We start from the raw sequence: 21860 nt of genomic DNA on the forward strand, positions 1-21860 counted from the left end.
AACGGTCGGGGGTATTCGAACCCCCAACCTTCTGATCAGCACGTCCTAGGCTCTGTGGTTTAACCCACAGTGCCACCCACGTCCCTAGATGGTATCTAATGCCAGTTAAATTAGCAAAAGCATAAAAAATAAAATAAATAGCAAAAATGTACAAAACTAAGTAAAGCAAGTGTTGGAAATGTAAAACAATAGAAGGGACATTTTTCCATGTGTGGTGGGATTGCAAAATCATAAAGAAATATTGGAAAATGATTTATAATGAATTGAAGAAGATGTTTAAAATAACCTTTGTTAAAGAACCAGAAGCTTACCTACAGGAGTGGACTTACCAAAATCACAAAAGAACTTATTTATGTATGCAACTACAGCTGCAAGTACATTATTAGCACAATATTGGAAAGAAGAAGGTGTCCCAACTAAAGGAGATTGGCAAGTTAAATTAATGGAACATGCTGAAATGGCAAAATTGACAATGAAGCTAAGAGGAAGAGACGACAACAAATTTAAGGAAGAATGGAAGATGTTTATTGCATATATACAGAAGCATTGTACACAGGTTAATACATTAGCAGGGTTTTAGGATTACTTGTAATTTTATATGAATGGATAATAAGTAATTTAAATGGTTCTCAAATTTTACAATGGACATGCGGTACGTTGATTAACAATGGAACCAAGGAAGGGACTAGGGGGAAGTCAATTTATTTTGTTTTTATTTTGTATTGTTTCTTAATTTTATTTTTGTTATATTTGGAAAATTAATAAAATGTTTTTAAAAAGGAGTTTCAGTTCAGCCTAACTCAAGAGAAAAAGGTATTAAAAATAGTAGATAAGAGGTGCAATGTACAGAATAGAGAGGGTTTCTGCCTTAAATCTAAACATTCTCCTCTTTTATCCATTCAATCTGTTTTTAACACATGAAATGCAAGATTCCCAACATTCACAAGGCAGCTAAATAGCCTGACACACAAATGACTAAGTCAGGCAGTATCTGCCTACAAGCTCTTGTTTGCTTTCTCTGCTGCTCTGAGAGCGCTGGGCATGTCTGAGGTGCTGAACATTTTCCTTATGCAAAAGTCATAAAACCAGAGAGGAGAATAGCAGAAGATGAGAAGGTATTTGTAAGCATTCTTGCCTGGAGTGTATAAACCACATGGGCGCTCTGCCAATAATGCGTGTAAAACATCACAAAGCACGGGAGAGAGATCTGACGTGGAAAGACATTGCATGCCATTGAGAGCCATCTTCATCTTGAGGATGTATTCTTCGCCATAATCTTGCTTCACATCAGGCATGAGATTCTCAAGAAGGGTGCGTTCTGCCTTATTCCAGATCTCCGGAGTTCCCTGGATACCTGGAAGACAGAACAAAACACTGCTGAACATCTAGGCTTCATAATAGGACATCAGGTGTTCTGATGAAAATAAAATAACTAGAAAAATAGGAATATGGGGTTCCTAAAGGAACTACCCCAGGTGACAGATTGGAACATATGCATGCTAGATTACGGATGTAATCCGAATCCTGGTACCAGTTTGTTCCATGGACTCAGTGCCCATACCATTTTGCTTCAGTTCTCATTTTGCTATTTTTAATCATTCCCAAGCTGGTCCTTTAGCCTTTTGAAAATAATATTATTGCTTACATTTTTTTATGATGACAACTCAATGAGCTGGCAGTTGCCCACTGAAGTATATATCTTGCCTCAGGGTTACTGTCTGTTCAAGTGACAATGAGGAGGTGATGGACACATACATAAAAAATGGAGTTACCGCCCTTTTGTCATTTTTGAATGCATATTATATTTTTGCATAAGCATAAACTGGATGGTAGGAAAAATGACCATTTATTATAATGTCATAATGATCAATGTTCTTTTAAAAATATCTGCATACATCTCACATTTTGATGCACACAAAATACAAATAAAGCTCATTTTTTGGTTACAGTAATAAATTCCACATTAAGATGTAGGACAATGACAGCCCTTTTTGTGTGTGTTTGGCAAAGTCATGGTGGACAGAAAGGTGAGAGAAATGTTAACGATAAAACAATGGATGTTAATGGTGGTTAATGGCTAAGCTAATTGCCTCAACAGTAAATCAATGAGGCCCAAACTGAAGCAAATACACATTTCAGCAGTGCCCAGTTAGCAGACAGTGAAGATGATGAGAGTAGCTGACTAAATCATATAGGAACAAATGTCCTATTCTAAAAAAATTTAAGAAACACAAACACCAGTATTGGTGAAATCTGCAGAAAGTCACTGCGATTAAGGTTCTTAATGGAATGCCCTTTTAAATGTGTTGTGGGAGGGGAAGGAGTATTGGTTTTCTTATGTATAAATGAGTATATTTATATAATGATTTCTATATATTGTACTTGTATGTTGTGAACCACCCCATCTGTGGATAAAGGGCAGTATACTACTACTACTACTACTACTGCTGCTGCTGCTGCTGCTGCTGCTGCTGCTTTGCAAAGAGAGAAGACAAGTGTGCTATGGGCCTGTTTGATGCTCTGTCTGCCTAGAGTGAATTCCACCACTTTCCCTATTCTAGTTCTAATCTCTGAGCAAAATAGATACTGTCCAATCTCCCCCTTGAGATTAGGAAAGTCAGCTGATACAGGGCAAGACTTATTTGTGATGTGGACAGATATTCAGCCATTCACAAGAGCCACCAAGGAACAAATGAACCAACTGAAAAAGGCCACAATGACACACAAATCCATGGGGACTGTGCTTCAGAAATGAATGAACATCTTTTCAATCCATATTATTCTCTCTGTGTGTGTGTGTGTGTGTGTGTGTGTGGTCTCGGGAGTTCCCTGGATAGTTGAAGACTAGTTCACTTATTTATAAATGCTATTATACAAATTTTGTATGGGAAAGTGATGGCATGCTTGGACTTGATGTGTGCTGGTTTAATTATCCTCTGAGTCATGCACACCAGTTCCAATTTGCCACCTCAAGACAAATGCTTCAAAAACATAATGTGGAATGAAAAGATCTATTTCAGGCAGGACGCAACCATGATAGATCATCCGGCTAACCACATTTCCTTTTGCACATTTTAGTTCACAGGCTATTCAAAGACATCATACCTTGGCAATAAACCTTCTCAAACAAATTACCGTATTTTTCGCTCTATAAGATGCACTTTTTCCCTTCTAAAAAGTAAGGGGAAATGTGTGTGCGTCTTATGGAGCGAATGCAGACTGCACGGCTATCCCAGAAGCCAGAACAGCTAGAGGGTGCGCTCCCTCTAGCTGTTCTAGCTTCTGGCTTAGCCGTGCGAAGCCTCCGCAGGGCACGGGGCCCTTCATGTATGCATCCCAGGCTCTGGTCAGCTCTCCTTTTAAAGAGCTGCGTGGAGCGTGTGTGCAGCTCTTGGGGGCTTTTCCACGAGGGAGAAAGGCAGTCCATCAGTGACGGGCTGCCCTTCTCCCTCCTTGGGGAAAAGCCTGCAAGCACCGCACGCACGTTCCTCGCGGTTCGTGAATGGGACAGCTGACCAGAGCGTGGGATGCATACAGGCTCTGCTCAGCGCTCCCTTTAAAGAATTTTTTTCCCTTGCATTCCCCCTCTAAAAACTAGGTGTGTCTTATGGAGCGAAAAATATGGTAGCTGCCTGGTTAGAATCTAATAAGCCCAAGTTGTTTTGGGGTGTCTTCCCTTGACCTCTAGGAAACTGGCATTTATACAAGAAGACAACCCTTTGAGGCCAGCCAGCTCTGTGGAAGGGGAAATAAAAGTCTGTCCCTTTTGAGGATGATTGATGAACTCCTAGAAGTGTTGCCCTATACAACCTATCACTAAGACTCCACCTGGGACCCTAAATAGCGAAGTACAGGCTTTGCACATTCCTGTGGGTGACACTGGTGTTTCTGTGCCATTCATGGTTTTGGCTGACTCCAAGGAGGCTCCCCCCCCCCCATCGTGAGCTAGATAACCAGATGAAGTACCAGCAACTTACATGTCTTGAAGCCTGATGGATGAAGGACAGATACTTTAATGCCCCATTTGGAGAGCTCTTGCCTCATGACTCCAGAAAACATGGATAGGGCCGCTTTGGATGCACCGTAGGCAGCAAGGCCTGGCATGGGGATACCTCCTATGGGAGCAATAAAAACAGTCTCCTGAGACTGAAGGATTATCGCATAGCTCAACATTAGTTATAGCCTGCATGGAAATTCATATTCATTTTCGTGTACATTGCTCCTAATATACACATTTCTGTACCCAATTGTGCCCAAGATATGCATTATTTACAAGCAATTTCACACTAAAATAATATGTTGCTACACATTTATAAAAATACACATCCTTTGGTTGGAGAGCTGCAGGGCAAAATTTAGGGGTTGTAAAGGCTAGATAGTCTTCACTTTGTCTCTTGGTTTGGGAGGTGTGAAAAGAGGATGGTGAACTTGATAAGCCTTTGGTCGGCTCCAGCAGTTATTTTTTTGGAATGGAGAATGTCTCCAAATTTTAATTCAGAAAACTGTACCTTTGATTGTTGAAGCTCTGAATGTACTTGCTTGAATGCACACCAGCAGGAAGACAATAACTCTTCTCTAATTACCTGATTGAAAATTTTCCAAAGAAGCAAGATAGATGGAACGATAAGTGTTTCTGCTTTATTAGCAGCCTATCTCGGTTTTTGTTCTCAGGAGATACGTGCTAAATCCAAGTTATCTCCCTTTAGCTTGCTTAGCTACGGTAATTCCAATACTGAGGTCAGATTGACTTCGTTAAACCTCATTGCTATGTACTCCGGTGAGCAGGGACTGCGTATAATGGAACAAAAGGGCAGTGACAAGAATGCACAGAAGGGTAAAGTAAAGCCCTGTTTCTCCTGCAACAGTGACTGTTGTTGCAATTGACACAGATGGAATTGGTGTTGCACAATGGCTATGACCCAATCTATGGTATGGGGAGATGCATGGTTACTGCCAATCCAATCCACATGTCCCCAGCAATACATAGTTGACATGAAACCATTGCATTAAGATTTTCCCTAGGGATGGGTTTGCTCTGTTCCCTTCAATTTATTGTTCTAGTCTATTCTGTTCTGCATCACACTCCACCCAAATTCTGGTTTAACTGGGAGATGCTCATATTAATGAAAATAAGATTAAGATGCATTATGTTATGGGAAATCACAAACATGTGTACATCTTGCAAAATTGCATACAAACGTATGTGTATTATGAGAAATTTGCCCTAACATATTGATGAATTTTCATGGGGGCTTTTTAAAATGATGTGATCTGTTATGGAAATGTGGAGAACTGATTTTAAGGCTGGAAAAATCAGAAGCTGAAAGAGACCTACAGTGGCATATTCATTCATGTCTAATGAAAACTTACACTAATAAAACACTGCAAAAAGGCCAATCTCAGTGTCACTCAATCAACATTCTTTTTTCTTTGTGTTTTAAGTTTATAGCCCTTGTGCACTGATAGATCACCAATCTTGATAAGGGCTTTTGTTTTTCAGCCGGCACTCACCAGAACTCTGTTCCAGCTCCTCTCAGGTTGGCGCCATTGCCATTATAAGAGAGCAAGGGAGGCGTGCATGGTAAATTCCGGCACCAACTTTTCTAGAAATGTAACACTGATCTGGATGCATCTGTACAAACAGTTTGCTTGTTGCTGCAGCAATAACAATTAATACACATAACTTTTGTTTTTCAATTTTGCCTGATATTCACATTTTTTTGCAAGCCGTTTCTCCAAATATAAACACATCTTTGTATGTTATTTCCACTAAATTATGCATTCCCCCCGATTTTCTCTAATATGCACTTGGTGGCAAAATTTGGAGAAGCACAGTTTTCAGGGATAGCTGTATTTCTGTTGATGTATTCATCTGGAAATACATCTTCTGGAAAAATGAGGCAGGTTCCCATTATAATGCCACCCCAACTACATTTTTCATGATCTCTACAAGTACACACATACAACAGGAAGTTAGTGAGTTTGTGGATATTTTGGTTGCATATTTATCAGCTTGTTGTTCCAAATGCTCTTCAGTTGGCTGTTTTCTCATTTTGCAAAACTGAAAGTGATGCTGACACTTTTGACAAACCGGAGTTTTTCACCTGCTGAAATTGATGAATACATACGCCATTTGGCTCAGCAATTGGACTCCTGCCATTGCTGGAGATGGAGCCTAAAGCAACAGACAGGAGGCGAAGGAACATTTTTAACAAGTTTCCAATTGCCTCGCTTTACCCTGTCTTCATCAATCCCGACTGTCAGGAAGGAAACCTTGTAGTCTGAAGAGATTCCAACACAAATTTCCTTGGCTCGCGGACAACAGTGCCTCGAGCAAGTCATGTTTCCATTATTTCAAATGTTTAACAGGCCCCCAAAGAGAAGTGAGATTTCTAAAAGATGCATAATGCGCTGTTCCCCATTATGTAGGAACACATCTCATAATGTTATCTTCTTATGGCTCTGAAATAGGGTCCACTTTTAAGTAATATGTTTGGAAAAATTGCTACATTGTCTTTATTAGAACTGTCAAAAAATTAAAGCTAAGGACAATTAATGTCTTTAACAGTATGCACCAGGGGTACAGAAGCTCTGACCTGTGCAAAGGTAGATCTAGGGGAGCATGAATGGTGCAATTGTACCGGGTGCAGAGCTTATGGGGCACCGCAGGGGATGCAGGAACTATGACATCCAACAGAAGGCGAGAGGCTTACTTATAAAAATAGGAACTGCCAAAAACATAGAAAAAACACTATCACACTTTTTGAGAATTCTAAGGAAAAACCATCTTCCGCAGAAACTGCTGCTTGCCTTCTATCACTGTGCCATTGAGAGCGTGCTCACTTATGGCTTATGTGTGTGGTACAGAAGCTGTACTACCCAGGACAGGATGGGGTTGTGCAGAGTTGTTAAGGCAGCAGAGAGCATTGTTGGCTGCCCACTCTCCACTTTAGAGCAGATTTATGCCACAAGGTGCCATAGGAAGGCACTGGACATAGTAAAAGATCCATCGCATCCTGGTCACTGTCTCTTCGAGCTCCTGCCGTCGGGACGGAGATACAGGACGATGAAGACAAGAACGGGCCGCCTTAAGAACAGCTTCTTCTCCAGAGCGATCTCGGCCCTGAATGGGAAGCCTGGACTTTGAAAGTCATCTAATCTTCCTTGCTGTACTATACTGTATTGTTTTAATTAGTGTTTTTATGGAGCAGTCAAGTAAGTTCGTTGTCCCCGAGAGGGGGCAATGACAATAAAGATATTATTATTATTATTATTATTATTATTATTATTATTATTATTATTATAAAAAAAGTTGTTAGACCTAAAACTATATACAGTGGTAACTCAGGTTAAGTACTTAATTCATTCCGGAGGTCCATTCTTAACCTGAAACTGTTCTTAACCTGAAGACCACTTTAGCTAATGGGGCCTCCTGCTGCCACCGCGCCGTCGGAGCACAATTTCTGTTCTCATCCTGAAGCAAAGTTCTTAATCTGAAGCACTATTTCTGGGTTAGCGGAGTCTTTAACCTGAAGCATATGTAACATGAAGCATATGTAACCTGAGGTACCACTGTACATATACAAACTCTATTAAAACCACACAAATAATTCCAGTAAAAATAGCCTGGCACCAGCCCTTTCATGATAGGCACTCAGTTCCCCAAAGCCTGTTGGAACACAAAAAAAATTAGCTGGAACAAGAAGAGAGTCAGTCGAGCTTCTCTCAGGAGGGAGTGCCAAACTCTGCGAGCAGTAATACAATCACACTATTAATATTAATCATCATCATCACACTAGTCATATGAAAGAAGATGTAAGTTAGATGAATTGGCCTTTGCTGCTACCTTTGTGTGGTAGAACATTATGTTGTCCGATCATAGCTATGCTAAAACCTCAGATTTCTCAGTTGTTTTTCTATGGGGAGCGGGGAAGCCATCTTTCTCCTCTTGGTGGGGGGAAAGGAAGTTGAGCCCTGTGTTTGAGTCTAACCATGAAGGCTGTGGTCTCCATCCCAGCAACCACCACTTCCAGATTAGACAGTTATATGGAAGCCTGCCCTAGTGTGCTCTGTCCTAACTTCCATCCATTCAATCTTGACTTGCACATTGTTGTTACTGTTTTTGCAGGAGTGGAGTTTTCAACTGGGAATCCTCCCACACTGGGCATCTGCGACAGGAATAAAGACAGCAGGATGGTGAGCAGAGAACAGCCAGCCTAGAATAGCAAGCCTGTAAATATATGAATGGCATGAACATATTTTGTTTGACTCACCTGCCATGCTTGAAATGTTAATAAGCCTTCCTTTGGACTTGCGGAGCAATGGCAAGAAAGCTTTTGACAGTTCAACGGGACCAAAGAAATTGACATCCATGCACTGCTTGTAAGATTGCATAGGGAGCAGTTCGCCATCTCCTGGGAGACCCAGGACCCCAGCATTGTTGATGACACCCCAGAGATCTGGCAAGGAAGAAGGAAACAAGGCTATACAAATCTGACAATTTCAGCTGCTCTCACTTTCTCATTTTTTCATTCTTCGGTTCAGCACCTTTGTTCGAGATTTTTCTAAAAAAAAAAGTCATCATGAGAATTCATCAGGATTTTAATTCAAATTTCTCATAATATACAAATTTTTGCACACATTTCTCCGTAATATATACGTTTTTTTGCAACACAATTTCCAGTAATGCAATGCATTTTTTTGCAAAGAGGTTTAACTAATACATGACTTTTATGCCTATTGTACCCTACTGTATGCATTATTATATACATTAGTTGGCTTACATGGCTGGAGACCTACATTGAAAAACGGAAAAATGCAAATTTCAAAAGATGGCTGTGGTACCATTTGCATGTTGGTTTGGAAAGTGCCAAGCAACTAATGTCTATAAAATACATTAGTGGAAAGTCTCCATAAAACACAAAAATTAATGAGAATACCATACAAGAATCCAGGGATATTTTGTTCAGCTGGAGTTCAGCTCTGGCAACTCTTAGGTGGGTGCCATTGCCATTCTAAGAGAACAAGAGAAAAGTTCATGGTGAGCTCTGGCACCTCTTTTTTCTAGAAAAACAGCACTGAATACAGAGATATGGCTTTGCAAAAATGTGTATATCCGGCAGAATTGCATACCAGGATGTGTATATAGTGAACAATTTGCACTAAAATACTTGTAAATTTCCATGAAGACTTAAAAAAAAACCCTCAGAGAAACCAAAATGGACTGATCAATCCATCCATCCCTCGTGCTGAATTGTCTTCAAATATGCAGCAGATATATGTGCTAATTAACAGCAGCCTTTGACCCAAAGATGTTGAAGTGTCAGTATCTGAGAACATCTTGACATATAGCAATCCATTTGATAGTTGATTTGACAACATCTGACTGCAGACGAGAGGAAGCAACAGGCAGCTGGTATCATTACTTAATTTCTATGCTGCTCAATGCTAAAATAGGTTTTTGCATGGTTTATGCTGAAATAGACTTCTGTGCTGTTTACAACGTATAACAACCTCTTGCACAGACTTTAAAATACAAGCATTCATTATTAAAGTACAGTGGTACCTCGGGTTAAGAGCTTAATTCATTCTGGAGGTCCGTTCTTAACCTGAAACTGTTCTTAACCTGAGGTACCGCTTTAGCTAATGGGGCCTCCCGCTGCCGCCGCACGATTTCTGTTCTCATCCTGAAGCAAAGTTCTTAACCCGAGGTACTATTTCTGGGTTAGCAGAGTCTGTAACTTGAAGCGTCTGTAACCCGAGGTACCACTGTATTACTAATTACTGTGTTGCTTTTATAGGATTCTTTTATTGTTAATTTTAATTAAGGACACTTTTTATGTTTTAGTGGGACTATTTCATGGTGCATTCTCATAATGGATGCTTGTATTTTAAAGTCTGTGCAAGGGGCTTTTATGTATTTTATATAATACGCAATGCATTTGTGTGTGTAATTTTCATGAATCTATGTATTTTTATGGACACTTTAGCCCAGCACATGCTTTTTTTGTGTGTGCATTACATGGCTGCAGAAATACAGTATACTGCAAAGTGCAGAAGAAAGGTAAATTTCAAAGGCTGGCTGTGCTTTGGTTACATATTGTGAATTATGTTGGCTCAGCTTTCAGATAATAATAAGAGCCTACTGGACCAAGTCAATGGCCTACATAGTCCAGCATCCGTTTCTCACAGTGGCCAACCAGATGCCTCTGGGAAAGGAGAAAGCAGGATCTGAGCACAAGAGCAGCCCTCTCCCCTCCTGCCGTTTCCAGCAATTGGTATTCAGAACCATTGCAGAAAATAGCCATCGCTGATAGCCATCAAGAGCGCTCTTCTCCATGAATTTGTTGAATTCTCTTTTAAAGCCATCTAGGTTGGTGGCCCTCACTGCCTCCTGTGCTGAAAAAGTACTTTCTTTTATCTGCCATCAATCTTCATTGTATGTTCATGTATTCCAAATGCAAGCAGCATCTAATTTCTGCACCAAGTGGCATGTCAGATTTCGATACTGAAATAGGAGTGTTGGAATCCCGAGGCCTAGATCAACCAAGACAACATTTGAAACTTTGCAAAACGTCATTTCAGATCACAAGCAACACCCACGAGGACTGTGTACACTCCCTTCACAGAACATACCTGCACCTTGCAACTTCCTTCTTACTTCAAGGTACGCTTCTTTAATCTGCACCGAATTGGTGATGTCTAGTTGCAGAAGAAAAAGTCTATCCGAGCAGGACTGCCTCAGTTTTTCTGCACCAGGCCCTCTCTCATTCAGAACGGTGGCAAACACGGTGAATCCTAAACTGTCAAGGTACTTCGCCAATGCATGTCCAATGCCACTATCGCTTCCTGTAAAAGATTACTTCTTCTATTTATTTATGCTACTTGACTTATAACCATCACAATTCTCAAAGCAGGATGCAATTATTAAAATAAACACAATCAATAAAGGAACAAAACTGCAAACTAAGCCACAAGCTAAATATTTGAGCTGGCAATAGTACAGCACTCATTTATGTTTCCAACACAGCAGACAACGAGGCTGTATTTGTGTGTGTGTGAGAGTGAGTAAGAGAGCAAACAAGCAAGCAAGCAAGCGCAGTGGAGGTATAAGAAACCTTTTTCATGCCAAGACCTGCTTTCTGTCATGGGGAATGCCCTAGGAGATGCATGCCAAAGGTAGGTGGGGCTAGGGGGAAAATAAGACTGCATTCCAGCCATGCAAAAGCCAATGGTTTCTACACACACAACTTCACACTCATTTCTCCATCCTTCATCCATTCAAGACACAGAAAAGAAAGTACCTTCATGCAGTGCATGATTAAACAATGGAACTCACTCCTGCAGGAGGCAGTGAAAGCTGCCAACTGGGATGTCACTAGAAGGCTATTAGACAAACTCAGGGAGGATAAGGCTATCAAAAACTCATAGCCACAATGGCTACGTTCTACCTCCACTATGAGGAGATCACAGATGGGCAGAGTGCTCTTACTGTAATGATGTCCTGCTTGAGGGCATCATTACACTTCAAATGCAGACTTTTTCCCATTCAGGGCTATGCTATGCTAACATTACTATTGCTTAGCATTTTTTTAACACAACACTTTCTGCATTTCTTCACCATTGCTTATGCATCCCTGTGTGACTTGTTTTCAGATTGCCCTGGCCACCAAAGAAGGTACACTGTGCTCAGATGGTATCTGGGAGTCATTCTTTGCATACAGAAAAGGAACAATAAGGCGTAGCTGAGAGCTGATATCTCTAAAATTATGGGAATGTTGATTTGATCGGTACAGGGAGTTGTGTGCTGGTGAACACCCATATTGTTCTGACTTATAATAATACTGTTGTTCTGCACTTAAGTGAATGCTCAGTCAGGAAGCTGGTTAGTCTCTTCTGATTCCTGGATCCAGCAAGGGTTAAAATCTAACTGAGGAACCCATTCTTGAATTAGCCAGGCAAAGGCCAAAGTGCTTATCGAATATTTGGTTGCCCTGGAATGAGGAACAGTGGAGACTAGAATTGCCATCTTTGGTTGGGCAAAATGTGGGACAGGTTGGTCAAAATAAAGGGGTGGGGGGCACATATACTTTCAAGGACACCAAATCCTCCCACCTTTTGTGGAGGGGGGTTCCCTGCATTCGGCCTCTGGTGCTGCTATTCCTCATGTAGATGGGCAGGGGGCAGGGGTAGATGGCTGGCTTCCATGGGTGACGAGCCACAGCTCCAGCCCTTTGCCCAGAGGAGAAGGGGGAAGGAGTAGTTGTCAGGTCAGGGCGGTGGAAGGGGCCAAGCGGCGGTGGACCTGCACAATGCTAGACCGGTGGGAGGCAGCTGAGGAATAGCACCAGCGAAAGGGAACGAAGGAGGGGACTTGGGAGGGACAGGAAGTCATTCCCTCTCCCTGATGCAGTCTTGCGTAAAATCCTTCCACTGAACTTGGAATTAGCTTTAGGGGGAAATTCCCTGCTGGTCTCAGTGAGAGATTTCCTCCCAAATGCAAACTCCAGCTTCAGAAAGAGATGTTCCTGAAGGCTGCAACAGAGGAAGAAAATGGTTAAATCTACCCTCTATGCTCAGGTGGGAGAATTTAAATTCGCAAAGTGGTGTTGGTGGGGGGAGGATGTGGGCCTGAAGTTATTTTGGGGGCGGGGTGGGGGTCAGGAACTCAATGTAAATGACAAATGAATGAGGCACTTTAATAATGATGGGAGGGGGGGTTAAAACGAATAAAAATGTGCAGATATCATCTTGTAAAGCATGAGTAATCTAGAGGGTGGCTTAGATCAGTTTTTAAGCCTATATCTTCTGAATAAACCACTTGTTCTCATTCTCCCTGCTTGTCCCTTCTTGTATTGCATCTGCTTCAACACAGCACAGATCTTGGCTGGGACAATTACGATGGGAACACAGACTGCAGATGTGATTCTATCACTTGATTGCCTAATTTGGTACACTTAGACTGAGGAGCGTCTCTCTGGTCCTCTCCAACAATCTGCTTTACAGTTGTTGGTGACTCAGTGCCAACCTTTTAAATGAAGAAAGAGAGAGGTTTTTTTCCTGCATCTAACACTCAAAGATGAGCCAGGTGTTGCTGAAACACAGTGTGCCTCAAGCTTCCAGCATAATGCAGAAAACAGGCATGCAAGAGCTCGTAAGTGAACATTGTGTTCTGTCTGCTGGTGTTCCTTGTGAATGACCCTTATTTATTTATTTTAGAAACCATTGATGGATTTTCCTTCTCTTTCCACTCCCTCCCACCTCCCTGGGACCAATGAATAGCAGTGTCCTTTCCTTAACAAGACACCCCACTGGGTGCATAGCGTTTTGTCATTGGAAGCAGTTTTGCCACAATCCATCAAGTCTGATGCACCATTTAAAGATCTGTGTCAAAAATGAAATTGTGCTTTTCCCCACTCTAAGGCTTTGCTTTATCCAAATTTGCAAAAAGTAAACCTAGGTTCTCTGTTAGCTACAGAACCACCAGCTCATTTTGAATAAAAAGCCCAAGGAGAAATTCCCCAACTCCGCCATCTTAACTCAATTCACAGTTCAGACCTCCAGTAATTCTCATGCTGTCTTGATGAATGCTTACTTAAGGAGTGAGAACATACACAGTTCTGTGCAGCTAAGAAGGTACAAATTTCATATGGCTCCTGATTGGAGCAAACGGCCTGATATTTCTGCACCTGAAAGGCCCCCTGCCTGGAAAAGGATGGAGCAGAGAAATGGATGCTAATAAATAAAAGGGTGCAAGCCTTGGGGAGAGAGTCAGAACTGTGCTAATTCAGAGATGACTGAAAATGTAAAAAATTCTCTCAAGAGCTAATGAAAGCCAAAGGTCTTCCTTCTCCTTACCTGTGATGAGTACTGCTTTGTGGTCCACAGGGAGCAGGGCTTGATCGGATGTGTAAATGCAGAAGAGGAAGCACATCAGCGAGAACAAACTCAAGCCCAGGTAACTTCTCAGCGTGGCGAAACACAGGACTCCTGAAGCAAGGAGCAAGAGGAGACCCCAGGAAAAGGGGGTTGCCTTCTCCACACAGTTCTTTTTGGCTCGGTAAAGGATCGTCCCTCCGTAGAGCACCACTGCACCCATGTAGATCAACAGGGAGCTGTCAGCTTCAGAGTGGTGCATGGCAGTGGTCGCAGGCAGAAGACAGACAGGACTGCAACACCCAGGCACAGCAGAATAGGACAAAAAGAAAACGACCCCCTAGCAGTCTTCAGAATGCATGCATTGCTATAAGGGGCTGTATCTTCTGTGCGAAGAGGATGAAGGGAGGAGGGGTCAGCTGCAGATGGGGTTGCAAAAGATCTTTAGGGATTTCAAGCAAGGAAGTTGCAAGAGCAACTGTCTCCTGAATGTATGTACATACATACATACAGATAAGCGTGGGGTGGCTTATCTGAGCTGCTTGACAAATAGGGCAAAACCCTATGACATTTCCTCTCACCTTTCATTTTTCTTTGTAATCTTATTCCAAGAAGACTCCACCTTCTAAGGGACACACAGCTTGGGTAATGATTGACAGAGGCAGGAGGATAAGAGTGAACATGAAGCAGCACACCCCAAGGCATTTGACAGCTCTTACATCATTTGCAGGCTTACAGGTATCACTCTTAAGAGGAAAAGTGGGGGTGGGGAGTGATGGATGCATCATTAGTTTAGAGAGTTTCTGTGCTGTCCTTTGATTCTCACCTCTCAACTCTGCTTATTTCACAAATGCAAGAAAGGATGGATTTCATAAATGATTTTTTATTTTGATTTTTAATCCTCATGAAAAAAATGTCATTGGTTTGATGTGCCTTTCTCCCCAACATGCACATTTCTGAATGCATGTTATCCACACTTTTGCAAGAATTTTCTCTAATATAATGCACTTCTATAAGTTGTTTTTTTCTTTAATGTATGCAATCTTATGTACATTTCTGGTACACACTGGCTGGCTGGAGAACTGCACTGCAAAATTTGGTGAATTTTGAAGGAGAAAGATTTCACATATTGGTTCAAAAAATATGAATTAGATGGTTTCCCATTAAAATACAAAAAACAACAGCCCTGGATTTATCCACTATCCTTAATGCAGAGTTGTATCCTACTGAATTCTATGCAGAGTAGTCCCACTGAAATCAATGGAACTATATTAGGCATGCCCATTAATTGCAATGGGTCTGAGGAAAACTATAACTGTATCTAACCTACAGTGTCTGCTCCTCTACCAACTGGTTCTTAGCTGCTGCAATGCTGCTTAATTAGCACGGACTGAAATCCTTCAAAGCAAGAGTGTTGTTCCTGCAGTCTTCCAGTTGTTGTTGGCCAATGGTCAGGGGATGATGGGAATTGTAGTAATATAAGAGGTAAGGGGCCTCAGGTTCCTGATACCAGGCTATACTTACTGGAGTGGCTCTCTGGGGAAGGAATGGGGAAACTTTGACATTCCATGTGCTGCTGAACTATAACTCCCATCAGCCGTAGTAAGCATGGCCAACAATCAGGAGTGATGGGAGTTCTTGTTCAGGAACATCTGATGGGCCAACATTTTCCCATACCTGCTCTCAGGTTTTAGACAAGATTATTTCCCAGTCCTACCTGGAGATGTTGGGACCATGGCGGCTGGAGCTTATACAAGTTGTAGCCCAAAACATCTGGCGAGCACCATGTTGGCTATCCCTGCATTAATATAGGATATATGAATATTACACTGTAGCAGTCAAAAATTAGTGTGCAAGCTAAACCTGCCCTTTCTCCCTGCCTTTAAATTTTAGTTATTAGATTCATATCCCACCTTTTCCATTAAGGAGCTCAAAGTGGCATACGCTGTTCTCTCCCACTCCCAACATCTCTTCTTGGTTAAGGCCAAGAAACGGTGACCAGCCCAATGTCAGCCAGTGAGTTTCATGGCTGAGTGAAGATTTGAACCTAGGTCTCCCAGGTCCTAGTCTAGTACTCTGGCCATTACACCACACTGGATCTCAGTGTTCCCAAGACCATCAGGATCACTGATGGTGATGACTTCCCCTATGCCTGCCTTAATGAATAAACTCAAGCCTGTGGGTGTTTGCTGATTATTGGGAATGAGGTCAGGAGGTCTGGCTCTTCTCCTAGACATCCACACACTGATCATGGGCTTATAAGAAACATCTGCAATGGAGCAGTAGTGGAGAAAAAGGACAGAGAGACACCCTCCTCTGTTCTATCATATTACTAAAATCCAATGGAGCCATCCAATAAAGCTGAATGGGGGGATATTCAAGACAGACAAAATGAAGTATCTCTTCACACAGGCTATACTCACACCATACATTTAAACAGTCTTGGCTCCCCACAAAGAATTCTGGGAAGTGCAGTTTTTAAGGGTTTTGAGAGTTATTAGGAGGCCTCTATTCCCCTCCCAGAGCTACAGTTCCCAAAGTTCACTGGGAAGGGGGATTGGTTGTTGAAACCACTCTGAGAACCAGTTGTCTGTCTTATTTACAACCAGTCAGGTGCTGGGTGTGCCTGGCATTGGTTCTGGCGCCATCTGCCTGCCTTGTGCCCTACCAGTCTCAGTGTTCACCAGCCAACACTGAAGACAATATTTTGTTCACTTGCAGCTGCAGTTCTCTGGGGTTTCTTATAGATATCTTTCCCAGCCTTACCTGAAGATGCCAAGGATGAAACCTGAGATGGTCTGCATCCTCCAGCCCTAAAGATCCAGAGGCTTCTCTCCTTCTGGAAAGCAGATCCCCAGGTAAGCACAGTTGCAGAGACTTCAGATGACACAAATAAAGCTCTCATAGCTTTGTTCTGGTGGCAGAGAGGAGGAGACAAAGGGCACTTTCCCATGTTTTTGGTCTTTGACTGTGAACATCTTTGTTCTGTTTCTGTGCGTCAGCATTCGGTTTACCTATTTAAATGACACAGACGAGTTTACAAGAAAGCAACAGTCCGTTCAGGGAACAATGAAGACAAAAGCTCTTGACGTCTCCATTTCTCAAGCTTTTGAAATGGGAAGTAACTGTAGCAGAGAAATAGCTGGAATAATACCTCCAGAGCACAGTTCCTGCTTTTCTGGGGCTATAAAAAGAGAACAAACTTTGGGGCTGTGGTAGAAACTCCTCCAAAAGCTCAGGCAGAAACTAGCAGCCTTGGAATCAGTCCAAAGGTGTCACCAATAGCTCTAATTATCAACTATAATCTGAAAATATGGCATAGGGGTGGAAATGCAGAGCCATATTGATACACAAGGTTGAGTATTAGTGAGCTCAGGAACAGAATAGATGAGTCTTGGCCAATTTCGATATCTCTCAATTTCTTCCATTCCTCAGCATTTTAGTGGACATATCTATCTATCATCTATATCTATCTATCTATCTATCTATCTATCTATCTATCTATCATCTATCTATCATCTATCTATCTATCTATCATCTATCTATCTATCTATCTATCTATCTATCTATCTATCTATCATCTATCTATATCTATCTATATCTATCTATCTATCTATCTATCTATCTATCTATCTATCATCTATCTATCTATCATCTATCTATCTATCTATCTATCATCTATCTATCTATCTACCTATCTATCATCTATGCAAGCAATTTACCCTAATATAATATTTTTGTTTACTATTTTCAGAAATGTATGCCTCTTTTGAAGACAGGAGGGCCTGGCGTGTTCTGGTCCATGGGGTCACGAAGAGTCGGACATGACTAAACGACTAAACAACAACAATAACTCTTTTATATACACTTTCCACAAGATACAAGTTTTTGTTTTTGTTTTTGTTTTTTTGTTTTTTGCTTGTAGAAACCATTGTGGAATTTAGAGAAATGTCTATTTTGAAGGATAACTGTAGGTTGGTTGTTTCAGTAAATTCAGTTTCGGTTTCAGTTCATAAGTTTATTGTTCTATCTGAAGGCTATGACATACTTGTAGCAATAGTATTAATAAAAAAATACAGAACATGCATCCATTATTTAAGCCACCACCCATGATGTAACAGTGAGGAGATGCCAGAGACACCAACAAGCTTAAACCTAACTTGATTTCAAATTAAACCTCCAAATAACCACAACTTACTGCAGATTTACCTATCTCCTTTTTCCTGACCCCCCCCCCCATCCCGTGTTTTTTGCAGCCAGTGCATAGAGGACCACTCTCTGTGTTACAATGCTATTATTGTCAAAGAAACCAAACCACCTCTGTGTACCTGTTTGCTTGTGAGAACATAGGTTTCAGAAAGCCATCTCTTGGGTCTCTATATAAGGGGCAGGCTAACAGATATGAGTGATGCCTTCCACCTGAGGTTGACCACAAATACAAAGTCAGTCTGTGTATGGGCACTTGATCCAGCAGGCATCTGACACTGATCAGAAAGTATGGAGTGGCATCCTTTAATTATCTTGTCCACAAGGCTAGAAGTGGACTGGCATAACAGGATCATAATATCTGATCTCCTGCCCCACCCTACCCTAATGAAGAGAAAAGAATGGAAATTAGGCAAATGTTAACACAAATGATTTAAGACATGCAAACTGACAAAACGTAAAGTTGGAAAGATCCCCATATAATATATAAATGAAAAAATCCACTTGGCAATCAGAAGTGTTTTGGGTCAAAAAAGTTCCTTGTAACTTTTGTACCAGCAGTGCATATAAAGCTTCTTTTTCCACTCTAACAAACTTGACTAACTTTGAGATTGTTGAACTGGCTCTCAGCAAATCCACTAGACAGAATGTCTCTTGTAAGATTATTGCTTGTCATTTGCAGTTTAATTACCGTATTTTTCGCTCTATAACACGCACCTGACCATAACACGCACATCATTTTTAGAGGAGGAAAACAAGGGAAAAAACATTCTGAATGAAACAGTGGATGTATCATTTTTGTGCTTCATGCTGTGGCCACAGACATGTGATCTGATGGTGAATTTGGGCTGACCCAATGCAAAAATCCTGAGAATCCCTGTGCATCCATGGTTTGTAACCACGTTTTTGCACCATTGCAGCCCCAGGCAACAGTGGGTGCGTGATATTTGGGGGGCAGGCTCTAGCCATGGACATGCTATGTGCTCTGATGGTGAATTTGGGCTGACCCAATGCAAAGACCCTGAGGATCCATGTGGATCCATGGTTTGTAACCACGTTTTTGCACCATTGCAGTCCCAGGCAACAGTGGGTATGTGATTTGGGGGGGTCAGGCTGTAGCCATGGACATGCTATGTGATCTGATGGTGAATTTGGGGTGACCCAATGCCAAAATCCTGAGAATCCCTGTGGATCCATGCTTTTTAACCACATTTTTGCACCATTGCAGCCCCAGGCAACAGTGGGTGCGTGATTTTGGGGGGGCAGGCTGTAGCCATGGACATGCTATGTGATCTGATGGTGAATTTGGGGTGACCCAATGCAAAGATCCTGAGAATCCCTGTGGATCCATGCTTTGTAACCACATTTTTGCACCATTGCAGCCCCAGGCAACAGTGGGTGCGTGATTTTTTTGGTGCAGGCTGTAGCCATGGACATGCTATGTGATCTGATGGTGAATTTGGGGTGACCCAATGCAAAGATCCTGAGGATCCATGCTTTGTAACCACATTTTAAGTGGGGAGCGAAGGAAAAACAAAGAAGGGGCATTAGAGGGGTGTGCAGAGAAGCAGCTGGCTAAGAATGCAGGAGAGGGATTTAACGGGAGGGAGGAAAGAAAGAAAGGCAAAAGTTTCCCCTCACCCAAGCCAGCCATCTCTCTCTCTCTCTCTCTCTCTCTCTCTCTCTCTCTCTCTCCCTCCCTCCCTCCCTCCCTCCCTCCCCCTCTCTCTCTCCCTCCCCCCTCTCTCTCTCCCCCCCTCCCCCCTCTCTCTCTCCCTTCCCCCCTCTCTCTCCCTCTCCCGCAGCAGCACCGGAGCTTGCCTGGAGGGGAGGGGCTTTCCCTGCTCTTTGTTCCGTTTCAGCAAACACAGCAACGAAACAGAGGAGGGTGGGCAGTAAGACCCTGAGGCAGAATGCAGGAAAGCAGCCGCTTCCTCTTTTCAGGTTTCGCTTCTCCGTGCAGCGTGCAGCGCCGCGATTTGATTTTTGCATGATTTTTCGGCTCCAGGGACCACACATTCGCTCTATAACACGCACAGACATTTCCCCTTCCTTTTTAGAAGAAAAAATCTGCGTGTTATAGAAGGAAAAATACGGTAAACTGTCTATAAAATAATACACTGCCTAAAACATGCTTTTAACTGATGAGCTTTGTAGCTTAGTTGTTACAGGGAACCCTAAAAGTGCTCTGTAACCATGATAAGTCTGTATTATAGGTACAATAGGCCATACTGGAGCTCCTGAAGGCCCCTGTACGTTCTGAAGCAAAATTTTGGCAGAGGCCTTTCCTTGGGACACAACGTATAGCAGAACTGGCTCTTGGCTCAGTTTTCTTCCTGCAGTACTGTGAGAAATGACATCTTTTTCCTAGTTTACACCAAGTGCATCTAATTCCACCTGCCAACTATTGGGAGGTATGATCTTATTCTCTGCCAAAATTAGGGCAGAAGCAGCCTCGGGGCCTACAATACTGAGTTATTTGACAGTGAAACATTTTCTACTCCATTCTAGCGCTGCATGAAGGGTTGTTTAGCAATTCCTCCTGGGCTTGCGTCAGGCTGGCTCAGAAAATAGCACAAGCTGTTTCTGAGCTTTGGAAATGGCTCGGCTAATTTCACGCACTTATTTGACTTCAGAAGTAACCTACTGTTACCCTTTGGCAAACCCTACTCCCGGTCTCTCCCTGTCCCCCACCTCTTTGAATTAGCTTTCCAGGCGAATTTTTCCATGGATGGTGGGGGCAGCAGTGGCACTCTAGAGATCTTCCAGGTTAATTTTTTATTTTTCTTTAAAGAAGATTGGTGGTCACCCATTGAGGTTCTCTGGCATGTTACATCAGCCTCATATTTTGAAGGTCGTGAGTTTGAGATTCACACAGGGCAAGCAAGGTTTTTGGGAAGAGCCATAGCTCATGGTCTAGAGCATCTGCTTTGTATTCAGGAGATCCCAGGTCCAATCCCTGGCATCTCCAGGTAGATCTAGGAGAGAGAGCTGACTGAAATCCTGGAGAGTCCCTGCCAGCCAGGATTGACAAAACTGAGTAAGATGGACCAGTGCTCCAACTTAGGATAAGACATTCAATCTGTTCATCATTCAAGGAGCTCAGTGGCAGAAAAGGCTCTCCATCCCATCAGGTATCCTCACAACCACTTTGTGAGGTGGGTTAAGCTGAGAGGAGGAGAGAGGGACCAGCTGAAGGTCCAACCTAGTGATACAGGAAATTTGAACTTGGGTCTGTCCCCACTCCTGCTCTGACATTCTAACCATGGGGCTCCCTTTCCATCCTCCTCATCATAATCCTCCTCCTCCTCCTCCTCCTCTTTCTCATTAAAAGATTATATACAGCCCTTCATACAAAGATCACAGGGCAGTTTACAGTGGAAAGTTGTTGGATGCCCAGCTCCCATCAGGCTTTTATCCTTTCCCTGGGGAGCTTTCTCTTGCATTTGTTAGCCAGGTGATTTCTTTCCTTTTTTTTGATCTCTCCCAAAATCCTCTTTGAGAGAGGCCTCCAAAGACATGAAGAAAACTCTTTCATGTTTCAAAGGGAGGATCTTTACTCCACAGATTAATAGATTGCATTTCCTTCAGATGACCGTGGGCGCATGTTCTGGATTCATTTAGCAAGATTCATTTAGCAACAATCGCTATCTGCCTGAAATATGGACTAAGGGAGGAGAAGGGGAAGTAAGGATGAGCGTGATATTGATAACTGGAGCTGAGGCTGGCCAGAACATCTTCCGCTTTGTTCCTGTTTTCCACAGTCAATGCAAAAATAA

At 42.3% G+C, this 21860-nt stretch overlaps 1 protein-coding gene and 1 long non-coding RNA gene across 3 annotated transcripts in view; one reads left to right on the plus strand and one right to left on the minus strand.

Moving 5' to 3' along the window:
• The window catches only part of LOC310850962, a 285884-nt gene that overhangs the window by 41239 nt on the left and 222785 nt on the right, over positions 1-21860 (plus strand). The window lies entirely within an intron of this gene.
• HSD17B2 (hydroxysteroid 17-beta dehydrogenase 2) lies at positions 503-14491 on the minus strand. Of its 2 annotated transcripts, XM_083752938.1 has the most exons (5): positions 13858-14481; positions 10636-10848; positions 8274-8459; positions 3978-4115; positions 503-1354 (listed from the first exon to the last, which is right to left on the minus strand). In XM_083752938.1, exons 1-5 carry the CDS (start codon positions 14135-14137, stop codon positions 996-998), a joined length of 1176 nt encoding a protein of 391 aa, XP_083609064.1. In that variant the 5' UTR covers positions 14138-14481; the 3' UTR covers positions 503-995. The 2 variants fall into 2 exon arrangements, with proteins under 2 accessions (XP_083609064.1, XP_083609065.1); XM_083752939.1 differs by lacking the exon at positions 10636-10848 and having other exon boundaries at positions 13858-14491.

This window comes from Podarcis gaigeae (genome assembly GCF_964106915.1).
Source record: "Podarcis gaigeae genome assembly, chromosome: 8".
Taxonomy (NCBI): domain Eukaryota; kingdom Metazoa; phylum Chordata; class Lepidosauria; order Squamata; family Lacertidae; genus Podarcis; species Podarcis gaigeae.